This window comes from Leucopleurus acutus (genome assembly GCF_964270905.1).
Source record: "Leucopleurus acutus genome assembly, chromosome: 11".
Classification (NCBI taxonomy): domain Eukaryota; kingdom Metazoa; phylum Chordata; class Mammalia; order Artiodactyla; family Delphinidae; genus Leucopleurus; species Leucopleurus acutus.
The window spans coordinates 42,313,547-42,328,810 of record NC_139152.1 but is presented as its reverse complement, the minus strand read 5'-3'; the positions used below and the strand labels follow the sequence as shown (position 1 = coordinate 42,328,810).

Here is a 15,264-nt window from a genome sequence, read left to right as displayed (position 1 = left end):
CCCCTCCCTGGGTCCCCATGTGATCCCAGAGAGGCAGAACTACTTGGATACTTGAAATGGAGAAAAGTTTGGAGAAATCTTTATGTAACCTGTCCAGCCAAACAAAGCCAAGCTGAGGAAAATCCTCACATGCACCCAGGTGTTTATCAAACTCCATTCCTAAAACATAGTAACTTACACTCACCTGTACCAGGCAACTCCATCAGACACCTCCCCTTCACGTCTTGCTGAAGAAGTGGGGGTACTCTGGCTCAACTTCATACGTGACTTCCCTAGCTGCCATATTTTAAAATCTTTCTTTCACTCTAACCCCCTTTTCTCTGCACAACTCCCAGTTGCCCCTTTCTCTAATTATTACCAAACCAGAGCTCTTTTCTTGCACCCATGGCTATTTTCCCCACTAGAAGGGGAGCTCCTTGAGGACAGAAATTGTATCTTATCTTCATTCCCCTGTGCCTAGCACATTATCAAGCATTAATAGATACAAAATAAACGTCTGCCAAATGAACAGGCAAATAGAAGACTTCACACCATGTCATTTGTATCCCATGATAAGCCTGTGGAATAGGTGGGGTAGTTTCTTAGTTTGAAACCCATCCCATAGCTGAGGGCACTGAGGTCGGGAAGGTAAGTGACTTGCCCAAGGACACACAGCCACTTTCTTCTTTCCTCTACACCACTCTTCCTAATTGACACAAACATTCCTCTGTTTTCTCTCACCTAAACTTACCTGAGATTTCTTCTATGCTGTTTGCATGCATATCGAGAAGGACCGTTCCGTTAATAAGGCAGCTCCTTAGCTCAAAGAGACTGTGCAGTGAAAGGGTTGCGACGTAAGGCTTGCTCCAGCGCTCTCCCCCATCCTCAACATCTTCTTCAAACTTCAACCACCTGGAAGCATTACAAACAACCAGATGTTAAAGACAGAAAATGAGGAATTTTCAGGAGAGAGTTTTTAACGTAAGCCACAAAGAAAGATACCCAAATAATCATACTGAACACTGTAATCTAATCTATACGTTCAGGGTACACTTGTAAGTGAACAAAGTAGGTTATAAAACAGTGCAAAACTGATTCCATTTTTCTTTAAAGAAAAAATTTAAAATACAAACACAAACATGTATAAGACATCAAATGTTATATTCCTCATTATCCCTGGCTTGGTAGGATTTCACGTAATGTTCGTCTTCTTTTTGCTTATCTTTATTTTCTAATTTTCTCTAGTGAGCATGCATTGCCTATGCAATTAAAAAAATAACAGATCTAATCTATATCATCTGGATACGTTGACAAATCACATTAATAAAATGATATATTTATCTTTTTAAAAAGCCTGTCTGGGACTTCCCTGGTGCCGCAGTGGTTAAGAATCCGCCTGTCAATGCAGGGGGCACGGGTTCGAGCCCTGGTCCGGGAAGATCCCACATGCCGCGGAGCAACTAAGCCCGTGCGCCATAACTACTGAACCTGTGCTCTAGAGCCCACGAGCCGCAACTACTGAAGCCCGCGCGCCTAGAGCCCGTGCTCCACAACAAGAGACGCCACCGCAACGAGAAGTCCTCGCACCGCGATGAAGAGTAACCCTCGTTTGCCACAACTAGAGAAGGCCAGCGCGCAGCAGTGAAGACCCAACGCAGCCATAAATTAATTAATTAATTAAAAAAATAAAAAGCCTATCTGTGTGACTTTCAGACGTTGGCAAAGACAGAATGACAAGGCTAATTCCCTCCTTGCTTGGTACCAGGCTGACTGGCCTGTTTAATCCTCTCTACCCAGGAAACACACCCACGGATACAGCAGGTATCCAGGAAGCGCTGTTCCAATGAGAGGTGGAACCACGCTTCGCTGGTTACCCACCTTACCTTCTTCCCCGAGGCTCAGGCACACCGGCTTTGTATCACCCAGAAGCCTCGCTTGTCAGTCACTGCAGGAGCTCTAGACATGGCCCGGGTCAATCTGAGGGCTCTTCTGGGGTTTGGGCCTTAGACAAGCATAGTCACTCTACAACTAATCCAGGGAGGCCTACTGTCGGGCTGGCTATAATCCCAAAGGTGTCTGTGAAGTTGGACTGTCCAATAGGATGTCTCAAAAATTCTGGAATTTCCAGTGAATTAAAACCCAAATGATGCTATGGTTCATGCGCAGGAAAAGGCTGGACCTACGCTATGTCTGCTGGGCGAGGTCTAAACCAAGGCGGCCCCCTCAGGCATCTTATAAGCCAGACCTTTAATATCAAGAGCCCAGGAGCTAGTAAGCGAGGACCCCCTTAACGTTCTGTGTTTCCATCACCAATCCCGGGCTCAAGGTCAACTGACATAGGTATTACCACAGACGTGACCAAGAGGCCAGCATCAAGGCTTCCCCCAGAGGACCCTAGAACATCAGTCCCCGTGTCAGTCGTCAGGTCTCCCGTGAAGAAATAAAAGGCAGGCAGGCCTGTCACTCACGGAAAGGCACACATTTGTCTGCCCAAGCGAATCTGGACCCAGGCGATCTTAAGGCCTCACCTGGCTGTCTCCTTCCACTCGGCGTCTTCTCCCTCTTTCAGGCAGATCTCATCCAGTTCTGTGAACAGCTCGTGAGGCACATGCTCTTCGTCCTCCTCAGTGCCAAGAATGAACTGAACACGCTGAGATGGCGTGTCTGGAAAATCAGCCACGGAGAAAGGTCTGCTCCCAGCCTCAGCTTACAACAGAAATAGCATCCTGCCACACTCAGCGCACCTGGGGGGCCTCACAACTTCAGGAACATACACAAGATAATCCTGAACTCCGGTCAAAAAGATTTCTTTATTCCCAGAAAAAAAGCTATGCTTTGGAAGCAGTTTCATAGGAGGAAAAAAATTATTAATAAGACCATTTGAAGAAAACCCGTGAGAAACTAGAAATCTGATGAATTTGATCAAAAAGAATGGCTAATCCTCTAGCAAATGATTTCACCTTCTATGATATTGATTTGGGGGGGCCTGAACTGTGAAGTTTTCAGGAAGATACTTTTGATTCTCAGAGGCATTTCTTCTTCCTGAAGCAAGCTGGGGAAAGTCTATGGAAGAGAGTCAAGCCCACCCCCTGCTCCACGTCCATCCCACACCCCTTCGGCCTCACCAGGCCTCCCCGCGTGGACACCCACCCTCCCTCCCTCCCGAGGTGTTACCATGGGCCAGGGCCTCGGGGCCTTCCTCCCCCTGGCTGGCTCCCTTGCCCCGCCCTCGTCTCCGATGCTTCTGGCCATGGGTTCGGTGGTGCCGATGGCTCTGCCGGCCCAGCGGCATCCGGACCCCCACGTACAGAGTCCTATGACCTGAAAAGAAGCAGAAGGTCTGTGGAGAGAACTCCTTTAGGAAAAGGAGGCTAGTATACATGAGAGGGGAGAAGGAAAAGAGTACAATCCTTTGGCCTGGTCACAACGCTGTAATGACAAAACTTCAAAGACCTCCAGGACTGAAGCTGTAGAGATGGGGGAGTTGAAGGTCTCAGTCCTGTACGTGGCTGCAAACCTCACAGGAATGTTGTTAAGATCAAAGGAAATAATGGGCGTGAACATGATTTGCAAACTGTAGAGTCCAAAACAAACGCTAGTTGTTGCTACTACAACGATTTGAGCAATTGATAAAACGTGATGCAGTCATGCCATGACACCTACAGCAGGTCTAGGCAGGGAGGCCACTTCCATTTGAGAAAGTGGTTAAGCGCTCAGGTCAACCTGCCTGGGTCCAAATTCACTAGCCGTGTGACCCTCAACAAGTTATCTAATCTCTCTGTGACTGTCTTTTTTTTTTTTTTTTTTGCGGTACGCGGGCCTCTCACTGCTGTGGCCTCTCCCGTCGCAGGCTCAAATGGCCATGGCTCACGGGCCCAGCCGCTCCGCGACATGTGGGATCTTCCCGGACCAGGGCACGAACCCGTGTCCCCTGCATTGGCAGGCGGACTCTCAACCACTGCGCCACCAGGGGAGCCCTCTGTGACTGTCTTTAAAAAGGAATACTGAAGCTTATTCTTTAAACTCAGAAGATTTTTGTGAGAAGCAAATAAGAAATGTACGTAAAATGCTTAACACGATGCCTGGAATCAATTTTAGCAACCAGTAAATTCCAGGATCAGTTTCCATTATATTTTTTCTGCACCACCTAGAATAGCAGTGAGAGACTAGTTACAAATCATAAGGGGCATAAGGCTGGGAGCATGAGGGAGAGATGTTAAATATTTTACAAAAAGAGGGGAACACAAGAAAGTAAGTGATCCCATAGTGTTCCTCTCTAGTTCCTCCTTCCTACTCTCTCATTCCATCCATAAACATTATTTTGTTTTGTGCCTGACTTCCAGGCCTCTCTCACCTCCACCTGGTTTCCCCAGTCTTCCTGGTGAGGCTGGAGCCCAGAAGCAGTAGCTGCAGGGATGCTACACCTGGATACACAGAGCAGTGATCTTCCCCCATTTCTGCCCAGTTACTGCTGCTCGACCCTCTGGATCTCAGGCTGCCCCTGCACATCTTCCACCACAGGAGCTGTTACAGTCTTTAGTCACTGTCTTCAAATCGACAACCGCACCCACACTTCCTCTGAGCAGGTGACCTTGCTTCATATTGTACTGAAAAGACAGGCCCTGTCCTGGGAACTCCCTCCATTCTCAGTCAGGCTCACTTTCCTCCTCCAGCTTTTCCTCTTTTCCAGGCTAATGAGCACCGCCTCCCACCCCACTGGGTCCCACTTCATCAGTTATCCTCAGTCTCTCCTTTCCATCCATCCCTTCCACGGGTTTCTCAAGTCCCTCTTACCTAAAAAGGAAATATTCCTACCATATGATATGACCCAGCAATTCCACTCCTGGGTATAGATCTGAAAAACACAAAAATACTAATTTGAAAAGATACATGTACCCCAATGTTCACAGCAGCATTATTTGCAATAGCCAAAATATGGAAGCAAACTGAGTGTCCATTAACTGATGAATGGATGAAGAAGATGTGGTACATATATACCATGGGATACTACTCAGCCATAAAAAGAATGAAATAATGCCATTTGCAGCAACGTGGAAGGACTTGGAGGGCATTATGCTAAGTGAAATAAATCAGACAGAGAAAGACAAATACTCTATAATATCGCTTATTGGTGGAATATTCCACCAATAAGTGGAATTGGAATATTGGAATTGGAATATTCCACCAATATCGCTTATTGGTGGAATCTAAAAAATGCAACGAACTAGTGAATAAAACAAAAAAGAAGCAGGCTCACAGATATAGAGAACAAACCAGTGGTTACCAGTGGTGAGGGGGGAGGGATAGGCAATATAGGAGTAGAGAGAAAAAAGGGTTATGGGATTATATGAAATCATGTGTATGAAACTTTTGCACACTATAACAATTTAAAGAATCCTTCATTCAATAAATAAATATTTTAAAATAAAAATAAAAAAGAAATGTTCCCAGTGCAGTGCTATTCTCCCAAGTCTCTCCCTGTCCCCTTCCCTTCTCCATTACGTCATGTTCAAGAACAGTGTGCCGACCTAGCTCCCTTTCCTCACCATCCCCTTGTTCCACAGCCTCTGCACGTGGCCGCTCTCCACTGAAACTACCCTCATCAGGGACGCCAAAGCCACTGAATCACCAAACCTCTATCATCTTACGTCTCTCTCAGTTCAATTCAAAAGACTCTCTGGAGAGCCCACCATGCTCCAGGCGGCAGCCCCATCCCTCGACTACTTCCTCCCCTTGGTGGTCTGGGCTTCTCCCATACTTGTACCACGGCCTTCCCTGGCTCACTTGCACTCCTCTGACTGCTTCTCCAGCCTTACCACAATCCACCAAAGGAAGGTTCCCCGGGTTTCTGTCCTTGGTCCCTTTCTTCTCTTTTTAGTGATATTTGCTCTCCTGATTTCAAAGTTTACTTCTGCAAATGATCCCCAAATCTTTATCTCCAGTGACTCAATATGTTCCAAAGCAAACCCACCATCCTCCATCTGAAATCAGACTCATACTCGCTTCTTCTATGTTTCTGTTCATGGCATTCTCTCAACTTTCCAGGCTTGAAACCTCAGCATTACCTTGGATTTCCACCTTGCCCCTCAGCACTCCATCCCATAGATTAGAGATGTCAAGTCTTTCTCTCCTCCCACTTTGACAACAGCAGGGGCCTCCTTCCTGCCTCCCCCACCAATTCGATCCTACAAACAAATCCTCCAGAAGCACTGCTCTGATCACAGCTCACTCTTATAGTCGGGACCCTTCATGCTCCAGCATGCTCGGGCCCCAGCCTCCTTTCTAGTTTTTTCTTCCTCTAGAACCAATTATACATTCAACAGGGAAACAAAGGGAAAGCTCTCTAAAAGAACTGAGTGATCATCTCAAGAGAGATCAAAGTGGAAATCCCACACATGCTCACACCAAATAAATGTTCTGGGGGGAAAAAATCTAGAGATGTACACCTTCTGCATCTATACCAACAACACGAAAAGAGCCTGGTGGGTTTTTTTAAATAAATTATTTTATTTTATTTATTTATTTTGGGCTGCACTGGGTCTTCACTGCTGCTCGCGGGCTTTCTCTAGTTGCAGCAAGCAGGAGCTACTCTTAGTTGCGGTGCGCGGGCTTCTCATTGCGGTGGCCTCTCCTGCTGCGGAGCACAGGCTCTAGGCACGCGGGCTTCCGTAGTTGTGGCTCACGTGCTCTAGAGCACAGGCTCAGTAGTTGTGGCGCATGGGCCCAGCTGCTCCGCGGCATGTGGGATCTTCCCAGACCAGGGCTCGAACCCACGTCCCCTGCATCGGCGGGCGGGCTCTCAAACCACTGCGCCACCAGGGAAGCCCCACAGCCTGGTTTTGACTCCGTCTCCTCCTCATGGCCTCAGCTGACGCTCCCACCTCACCTCACACTCCCCTCCACCTAAACCAAACTGCTCTTGCACAGATGCACCAATGCTTTCGGACGCTGACTTGCCTCACTCCTTCAAGATCCATTGCAAATGCACCTTCCTTCTTGGTATTCTTGCTGATCCCCCTGATCAGAGGTGCTGCCTCCTTCCTGTCAACACTGAGTCCTTGGCTAGCATTCTCTTATGAACTTATCTTACGCCTTGCATTAAAGTTAGGCATCTATCAGTCTTTCTCCCGCTATTCATCTGCAAGCTCCTCCAAGTCCCAGGTCAGACCTTCTTCCTCCTGGAATCCCTCACATAACAAAGCACGGTATCTTCCACGTGGTCATTACTCCACAAATATTCAGAAAATGGAATACCTCCTAGATGCCTCCAGCAGGAACATAACCCCTTAGGATCCCCTCAGCAGTACACAACCTGAACTAAGAAGGCCTCTGATCTGAAAGGGGTCACAACAGGAACATGTAACCAAAGTGAATGTGTTTCGAGCGGGTGAAATACTCACCAGGGCATGGGATGATTGAGAAGGTCCTAGCCAGCCTGAGGATGGAGAGCTTATTCCAGGAAGAGTTCCTGGATAAGGGGACTTTTGGAAAGAGTTACCAAGGAAGACTTTTCCTTCTCTAAGAAATTTTTTTGGTCCAATCAGTTCCCACAAACATTAGCCAACCACAGCACCTGCCTTTTGAAAACACCAGAGAGACAGGCAAGAATGAAAACAAGCCCCAGCAGGACACAGAGCTAAGAATGACCGAGTGGTTATCAGAAAACTAGGCATCAGTTTCTAGGCTGGAGACTTGGAAGCAGGGACTTGGATATTCTGAGTGAAATCAAAAAAGAAGACAAACAAATAGACACTGGGAAATGAATACAGCACCAATAAAATTCAGTCCATCTAACGGGATTCTGCAGCCCAACGACTTTACTAAACCAATCCTGTGGTCTCTTTGCTGGCCTTTCAACTGCTCTCCTGCCCACACAGTCTTCATCCCCCTCATCTACCTACCTACTCACCTAAATTCTGCCTTCTTTCCAGTCTTTTTTCCAGTTATTGTCAAACCTCCTCTCTGGGGACTGTGTGCAAATACAAGTATTCATTTAGTAAAAACTTATTAGAAGATGTAATTTTAGAATTTATTTTTTAAATAGGTATGCACACACGTACAGAGAGCAATCATTAGTGAACTGGGATGGAACCTTGCAGAGCAGGACAGAAATCACAGGGGGAGCCCACCCTGCAGATGGAACCTGGACCTTCCGAGGCGGAGTACATTCCAAGCACACTGTTTATCAAGCATGCGCACAGAGCTCGCTAGCTCACACGGACAGACGGGTGTCCCAACCCCTGGACTTCAAGTTGACACAAAGTCAGGAACCGCGGGGGGAGTCTAACATGTGGAGCACATGCAAGCCTTTTTTTTTCAACTTATAACTAAGGCCAAATGGCTCTTACCTCTGTTGAAAACTTACTAGAAGGTACCAAACTTACTCTAGGATTCATTAGTCTAGTAGTTAATCAGGAATAATGACCTGCCAGAAAAGACGGAAAAAGCCATTCCTCTAATTAAAGCCACTGCTCGGTGTTCTTCTGGGACTGGGAGAGCCCACTGAAGCAATCATGGACTATTGCTCTTTGCGAGTTTCTCTTCGGAAATCTGTCCTACTGTTTGCTTTTGACTCTTCCCATGTATATAAAAAAAGCGATGTTATGGTTTAATGCACCTTCTCCTGCTGATGGAGTTAATTTTTGCAAAAAAAAACCACGTTTACAAGTCTCTAACAATGTCCAGAGACTACATCTCAGAAGTAGTTCTCAAAGTGGTTTATGTCACGTGGTGTAGAGGGTATAGAACAAAGGGGAAGGAAGACCCAGAGCTTTATCTGCAGCCGCAGAACCTTGTATCATGGCACACATGGCAAATTAGAACACAGAACAATTTACTTGTCTTCCATCAGAGTGGGACTGATTTTATTCCACGCCTTCAAGAGACAGCACTTCCCTGAGTGCAGCCTCACTGAGCCCTAGGGCTGCCCTCGGGATGAGTCAGGGCGGGGCCCACAGCATAGCCGATCCTCCAGCAAATCCCAACTTCCTCTTCTCCTCTCCAGAGCTGCTTGAGAACTACATCAGGCCTGAGGCGTGGGCACTATATGTCCTCTGTTGCCTGTAGTGCTTTTTTTTTTTTAAGTGCTACAACATAAATAAGATTCTAGTTTTCCAAAAGGTCTATGTATAAAGGACTGTTTTCCCCTAGCAATGCCATCATCACAGACGGCCTTCTTTTACAGGAAAATGGATACTACGTAAGGAATAGATGATGTCATATTGAGAAGATGCTCCTACTGCCAATTACTCAACTGACCTCTGTGATGGAACCCAGTCCTCGGGATCCAAGAGTGTTTGCCCAGTCTTATTATTCTACTCCCAAGTAGATAGGAGTGTTCATAAATGGTTACCTCTTTGCTGAGGGCAAAGGTCTAGTGGGCCCAGACAACTAAACTAAAAGTAAAAGTACCCCCACGGTACAGTGAGATGGTAGGGAGGCAAAAGGATTATCAGGGCAGAAGGAGGGGTGGGGCAACACATAAAAATGTTCGTATGATGGAGCAAGAAGCTGAGGTTAGGTGGTTAATGCTGGGTACCGTCCTCCCTTGCAGGCAGTGTGGTAGAGTGGAAAGAGCAGAATTCCATCCCAGCCTCACCTGCTGTTAGGCTAGATGACCCTGAGCAGTTTCCCCATCACGTAAGATAGGAATGATGCCTACCTGCCTGGGTTGCTGTGAAGATTAAAAAGACGACTTGTGCAAAGTGCCTAATCCAATGCCTGTCACACAAGGGTCATTCAACAAATGTTAGCCTCCCACCTCCACACCCTTCCTTCTTCCCCTTTCTCCCAACTGCTGAAACCCACACTGGCTCCTCTTCCATCTGGTCAAAATAACTTCGAAAGCTCGACCTTGATATGTCTGAACTCCACTGACCTCCACAGAGCCACCCACATAAGTTCTCATGGTAACAGACCCAGAGGATGAGTCAGCCTCTACAGCTTTGGCTCTCCCATCCAAAGGACAAGTTTTCTCTGGGGACTGTACAACTTTGATGGAAAAAAAAACCAGCACAGGAACAAGCAGTACAGAGAGACACTTCACGTGCTGTCTCAGTCATTAGAAAGTTACTGCATCATAGCCTTCAACGTTGCAGGAGATGCTGCAGAGATTGCACAAGGGCTTTTGAGCCAAATGTGGGTTCTCGTTCAAGCTATAGAGGACGCGAGGCTTTCTTTAATAAAACTGAGCATTGCCATCATTATCAGGAAACTAGGCTCCGTGGGAAAAAGGAAAGCAGAAGGACAGCACAAAAGGGTCATGGGGGGAGTGGGGGTGGGAGAGGAGAGAAAGGAAGAAGAGCCTTGATAAGGTAAACTAGATAGAGCAGGTCAATTAAAAGGCCTCTTCCTTCGCTTCCACTTCAGTGGGTTTTTATACAACTCTACGCTGTGAACTCTCACCAAATATGTTATAGGTGCGTGTGTGTTTTCCCTTTTCTTGTTTAGATGAAAACACCAGGCAGAAATGGGTATTGTTAGAATGGGAAGAGCATACATTGGAAACGGGGTAAAAACAGGGTCTTATGGCCAAACTGAGTTTTTAAAACTATTTGTATTTTATTTTCTTTTGTATAAATTTGTATCTATATTTCCAAGCAGTTGTCAAGAATCAATAAACTGATCTGAGTGTTTCACATTCTCAAGGAATAGGTCATTTACTAATATTTATATTGGACTTTACTGTGCTGAAAGTACTGTCTCACAAGCTGTCTGTCTACTAGAGCCTAACAGTGAGACAGGTATTATTATCCCTACTTTTATTTAACATATGAGGAAAATGAGGCTAAGTGAAATTAAGTGATTTTTTCCCAAGGTCTCACAGCTAGTGAAGAAGAGTTAGGACTCCAACCCAGGTCTCCTGATGGCAAAGCTGCTCCTCCCACGCCAGGCTGCCTCTTGCTGATTTCCCTCGGTACACAGAACAGCAGTGCTTACCTTCCAACTCTTCTTTCTCATAGTGGATGTTGAGAATTGTACTGGTCCCACCCTGATCCACCACAGCTTCTTCATCTGGTCTCTGTTGAAACATAAAATTAGTAGCCACAGTAATACCCCTACATTCATTCAAGTGAATTCCCTGGCGATCCAGTGGTTAGGGTTCCACGCTTCCACTGCAGGGTGCATGGGTTCGACCCCTGGTTGGGGGACTAAGATCCCTCATGCTGCGCGGCCCCCCCCCAAAAAACAAACAAACACTCACTCAAGTACCGCGTGTATGCCACACCCTTTATGCAACACTGAGGGGGAAAACCCAATGGTTTACAGATATTTTTACCTTTTTTTTTTTTTTTTTTTTTGCGGTACGCGGGCCTCTCACTGTTGTGGCCTCTCCTGTTGCGGAGCACAGGCTCCAGACGCGCAGGCTCAGCGGTCATGGCTCACGGGCCCAGCCGCTCCGTGGCATGCGGGATCTTCCCGGACCGGGGCACGAAACCGTGTCCCCTGCACCGGCAGGCGGACTCTCAACCACTGCGCCACCAGGGAAGCCCAAGTTTACAGATATTTTTAATTTCAATCTCACAATATCTCTGAGATGCAAACATGGCAGCCATTCTTTCTCATTTCATAAATAAGCAGCCGGATACTCAGAAAACTTTAAGTAATTACTGCCCAAGGTCAGAAATATGGTAAAAGGCAGAGTGAGGACTGAGTCCAGGTCTTGTGACTGCAGATCCCGTGCCTTTCCCACCCCTCCCCACTCCACCCATATGTCTGTATAACATGTTGGCATTTTGCAAGTGGTGTCAACCAGATTGTCTCATTTGGTACAAGCTGGTGTCCTTGACCTCTGTTTACCACTCTGTCCTTGAAATTCTCCACCCTTCTCCTCTGTCCCACCCTAAGTCTCATCTCCTTCTTCTAACCATAATTCCCAAGGAAAAGCACTCTATCTTTTGTTTCCCACACTTGAGCCTTACAATTTCAACAGTAGCCTGAAGCTGTGAGGATTGGTATTTGACAAACCGCCAGAATGTCACGCCTCAAGATCCATGTGTCTAAAACCCAACTAATCTGCCTTCCAAACTAGTACCCTGTGCCCATTTATTTACTCCTACCCATGACTCCATCACTTCGTAGTCCACATTTGAAATCTCAAGCTTATTTATTCATCCATTCCACGTATTGAGTGCCTATCATATGCCTTCCAGGAAACAGTTCCTTTTTCTTATCAAGTCCTCATTTGCAATTTCTCTTGAATTCACTCTCATCTCTGATCCTCTCTATCCTCCACTGTCCAGCCCTTTCAAACACAGAGGACATTTTTTCAGTTATGGAACCACACTCATTTTCTTCCCTGAGGGCTGCCCCTCGGCCTAGAACTATCACCCTCTCCCTGCTACTCCCACGTCCATCACCAGCAGCTAACACTTATTCATCATCCCATAGATCTCAGCCTAAACACACTTCCTTAGAAGGCTTCCCTGACTACCTCCCATTAGTATGCCCCCACAGCACACTGTATTTCTCCTTAGTAATGAAATGTCTCTGCTCCTTAAGGGAGGGACCATATCTTTCTTCCCCGTTTCCCCAGCACCCTGCAGACTTTTCACAAAGTAGGTGCTCAATAAATCTTTGTTAAAAGAACAAAGATAATGGCATCTACCTTATCAAGACCCTCACCAGATCCTGAATTATTTCAAATAATTATTTCCCTGACAATCAATTTCCTTTACCAAACCTGCAGCTCTAGCCAGGCTCTCTGATCCCGTAGGCACCATACACATTCCACACTGTCTGGTCATCTAGCAGGTCCTTCCCCAACTCTCCAGCACACCCAAATCCTCACCATCCTTGTAGATCCTGCTCAAATTTCCAACTTCCGGTTCCAATTGTACTGTTTTATAGTTGCCCACCTATGCTCCCAAATAAGGCAACCCTGAACATAAAGCAATCCATTTTCCCAATGAAAAGATTCAAGAACAGTTTTCGAGGCCAAACTTTTAGGGAAGTAGCTAAAATAGTCAAATGTCAATTTACAGTATTTTATTAATCTATTTAGTTTTATAGGCATATTTTAAATTATATATTATTACTACCATGGAATAATCTCCAAGATATAATATTAAGTTTGAAAAGCAAGGTGGAACGGCCGCCCCCTGGGGAGTTCGGGGAGCGCAGGGTCGCCGCTGCCGCCGGCAGCGTCGGCGGCGGCGGCGGCGGCGGCGGCGGCGTGTGAGCGGACGGTCGCACGCGCCCCCGCCTCCATAACTGTTTACCCCGCTGCATTGTGGGAGTTCGACTTCCGTCGCCCGCCAACCGCCGCCAACCGCCGCCTCAGCTTTCGCCGCCGCCGCCGCCCACGCCATGGGGTCCGTGACTGACGACGAAATCATACGGAAGCGTCTCCTAATTGATGGAGATGGCGCTGGAGATGATCGGAGAATTAATCTGCTAGTGAAAAGTTTCATTAAATGGTGCTACTCTGGATCCCAGGAAGAGGACTACAGCCAGTACCAACGTATGCTGCTCACGCTGTCCCAATGTGAATTTTCAATGCGCAAAACTTTGCGGGTATATGATATGAATCTCAGAGAAATGGAAAATTATGAAAAAATTTACAAAGAAATAGAATGTAGCATTGCTGAAGCACATGAAAAAATTGCTGAGTGCAAAAGGCAAATTCTTCAAGCAAAACGAATACGAAAAAATCACCAAGAATATGATGCACTGGTAAAAGTGATCCACCATTATCCAGACAGGTGTGAGACATTAAAGGAACTAGAGGCTCTGCGTAAAGAATTAGAGCATCTTTCACATATTAAAGAAGGTGTTGAAGATACGCTGGAATTGAGAAGGAAACAGTTTTACGTTCTTCTTACTGTCCTCCATGAACTTAATCAAACAACGGAAAATTATGAAAAGCCCGCAAAGGTAGAAGCAGCTCAAGAAACAAGCATGGAAACTGATCCTAAACCACAGACCAACTGACCACTCACCATTCCCAAGAATATTGAAGTAGCAACATGATCTTAGTGTGTTCAGAATTTGTTGTGCTCTTGAGACATTTAAAGTGAGACATTTAAAGTTTTGGCAGTGAACTACTTTGCCTTTAAATATTAATGCACAGTTCATTCATATTTCTTCACACAAAGGAACATGACTTCATTATATATTTGTTTTTATTGAAATGCCTTTTTTGTACTTAAAAGATAGGAAGCAACATCCAAAAATGTTTAATGTTTTCAAGCCAGATATGTTAGTGCTCGTTGGTATTCTAGGTAGTTTTTGGTCACAAAATAAGTGGAAGATAGTGAGAAGGTGGCATTTCTAGGATGTATATGAGAAAATGAGTCAATTTCTGGAAATCGTTACCACTTTTGAAAATGAAGTCCATGAATAGGCTCTCAGGAGGGCTGTGACCTTGTGAAATTAAGTACAAAATGTTTGTGATGTACGCTTATTGTGGGAGAGTTTCCATGATAGCAGAGGTAATTACAAGATGCAAAGTAAATCAATATGTATTACTTTCTAGATCTCTGTCCTTAATACTTGAGCAATGTGGTTGTTAAATGTTTTGTTGAAATGTTTTCTCTCTATCGTTTTGTTCTGTAGGAGTCATTTTCAAGAGTCTTGCAAAAAGGATTTCATGATCTTTTTGAAAAATTAAACTAAATCTGAATCACTTGTAATTGTCTTAAGTATTGAATTACATGTCTAATACTTCTTTAGGTTCCATTCTTATCCATTTATTTTAGTTCAGAAACATGGCACTTTGCATGAATCATACCTTAATAATGTTACATTTTTGTAATTTTAATACAAACTCGTATCTTTAAAAAACTTAAAAAGATGGGGCTTCCCTGGGGGCACAGTGGTTGGGAGTCTGCTTGCCGATGCAGGGGACGCGGGTTCGTGCCCCGGTCCGGGAAGATCCCACATGCCGTGGAGCGGCTGGGCCCGTGAGCCATGGCCCTGGGCCTGCGCGTCCGAAGCCTGTGCTCTGCAACGGGAGAGGCCGCGGCAGTGCAGAGGCCCGTGTACCGCAAAACAATAAATAAATAAATAAATTTAAAAGCTAAATAAAAAGCAAGGTGGAGGAAACTTTAATTTGCTGACTTTTATCTAACAAAGGGTGTTGGAACAAAAACATCTGCTTACACTTAAAAACATACATAGGAAGAATGAGCAAGCCGTAAAAGATGTTTTTAAATAGTTACCTACAGAGGAGGGAGGGAATGGGGTAAAGAAGATAAGGATAGAAACTAAATTTCTTTGAAGATAACTTATTTTGCACATTTTTTACATAATTTTAAAACAAAATTAATTAATTTAAAAAAACCC

At 45.5% G+C, this 15,264-nt stretch overlaps 2 protein-coding genes across 2 annotated transcripts in view; one reads left to right on the top strand and one right to left on the bottom strand.

Moving 5' to 3' along the window:
- Positions 1–15,264, bottom strand: part of SLC4A8 (solute carrier family 4 member 8) — a gene marked incomplete at its 3' end in the record, with an annotated part of 83,926 nt that overhangs the window by 55,062 nt on the left and 13,600 nt on the right. The window contains exons 2-5 of the mRNA XM_082850437.1: positions 10,918–10,999; positions 3,154–3,300; positions 2,508–2,643; positions 731–891 (exon numbers count right to left, since the gene is read on the bottom strand). Coding sequence (XP_082706563.1) covers positions 731–891; positions 2,508–2,643; positions 3,154–3,300; positions 10,918–10,999 — 526 coding nt within the window. The remainder of the gene's footprint in view (positions 1–730; positions 892–2,507; positions 2,644–3,153; positions 3,301–10,917; positions 11,000–15,264) is intronic.
- On the top strand, positions 13,288–13,937 carry LOC309968608 (THO complex subunit 7 homolog; the record flags this gene model as incomplete). The annotated part of the gene is made up of 1 exon (XM_082849910.1): positions 13,288–13,937. One exon carries the CDS (start codon positions 13,288–13,290, stop codon positions 13,909–13,911), a length of 624 nt encoding a protein of 207 aa, XP_082706036.1. The 3' UTR covers positions 13,912–13,937.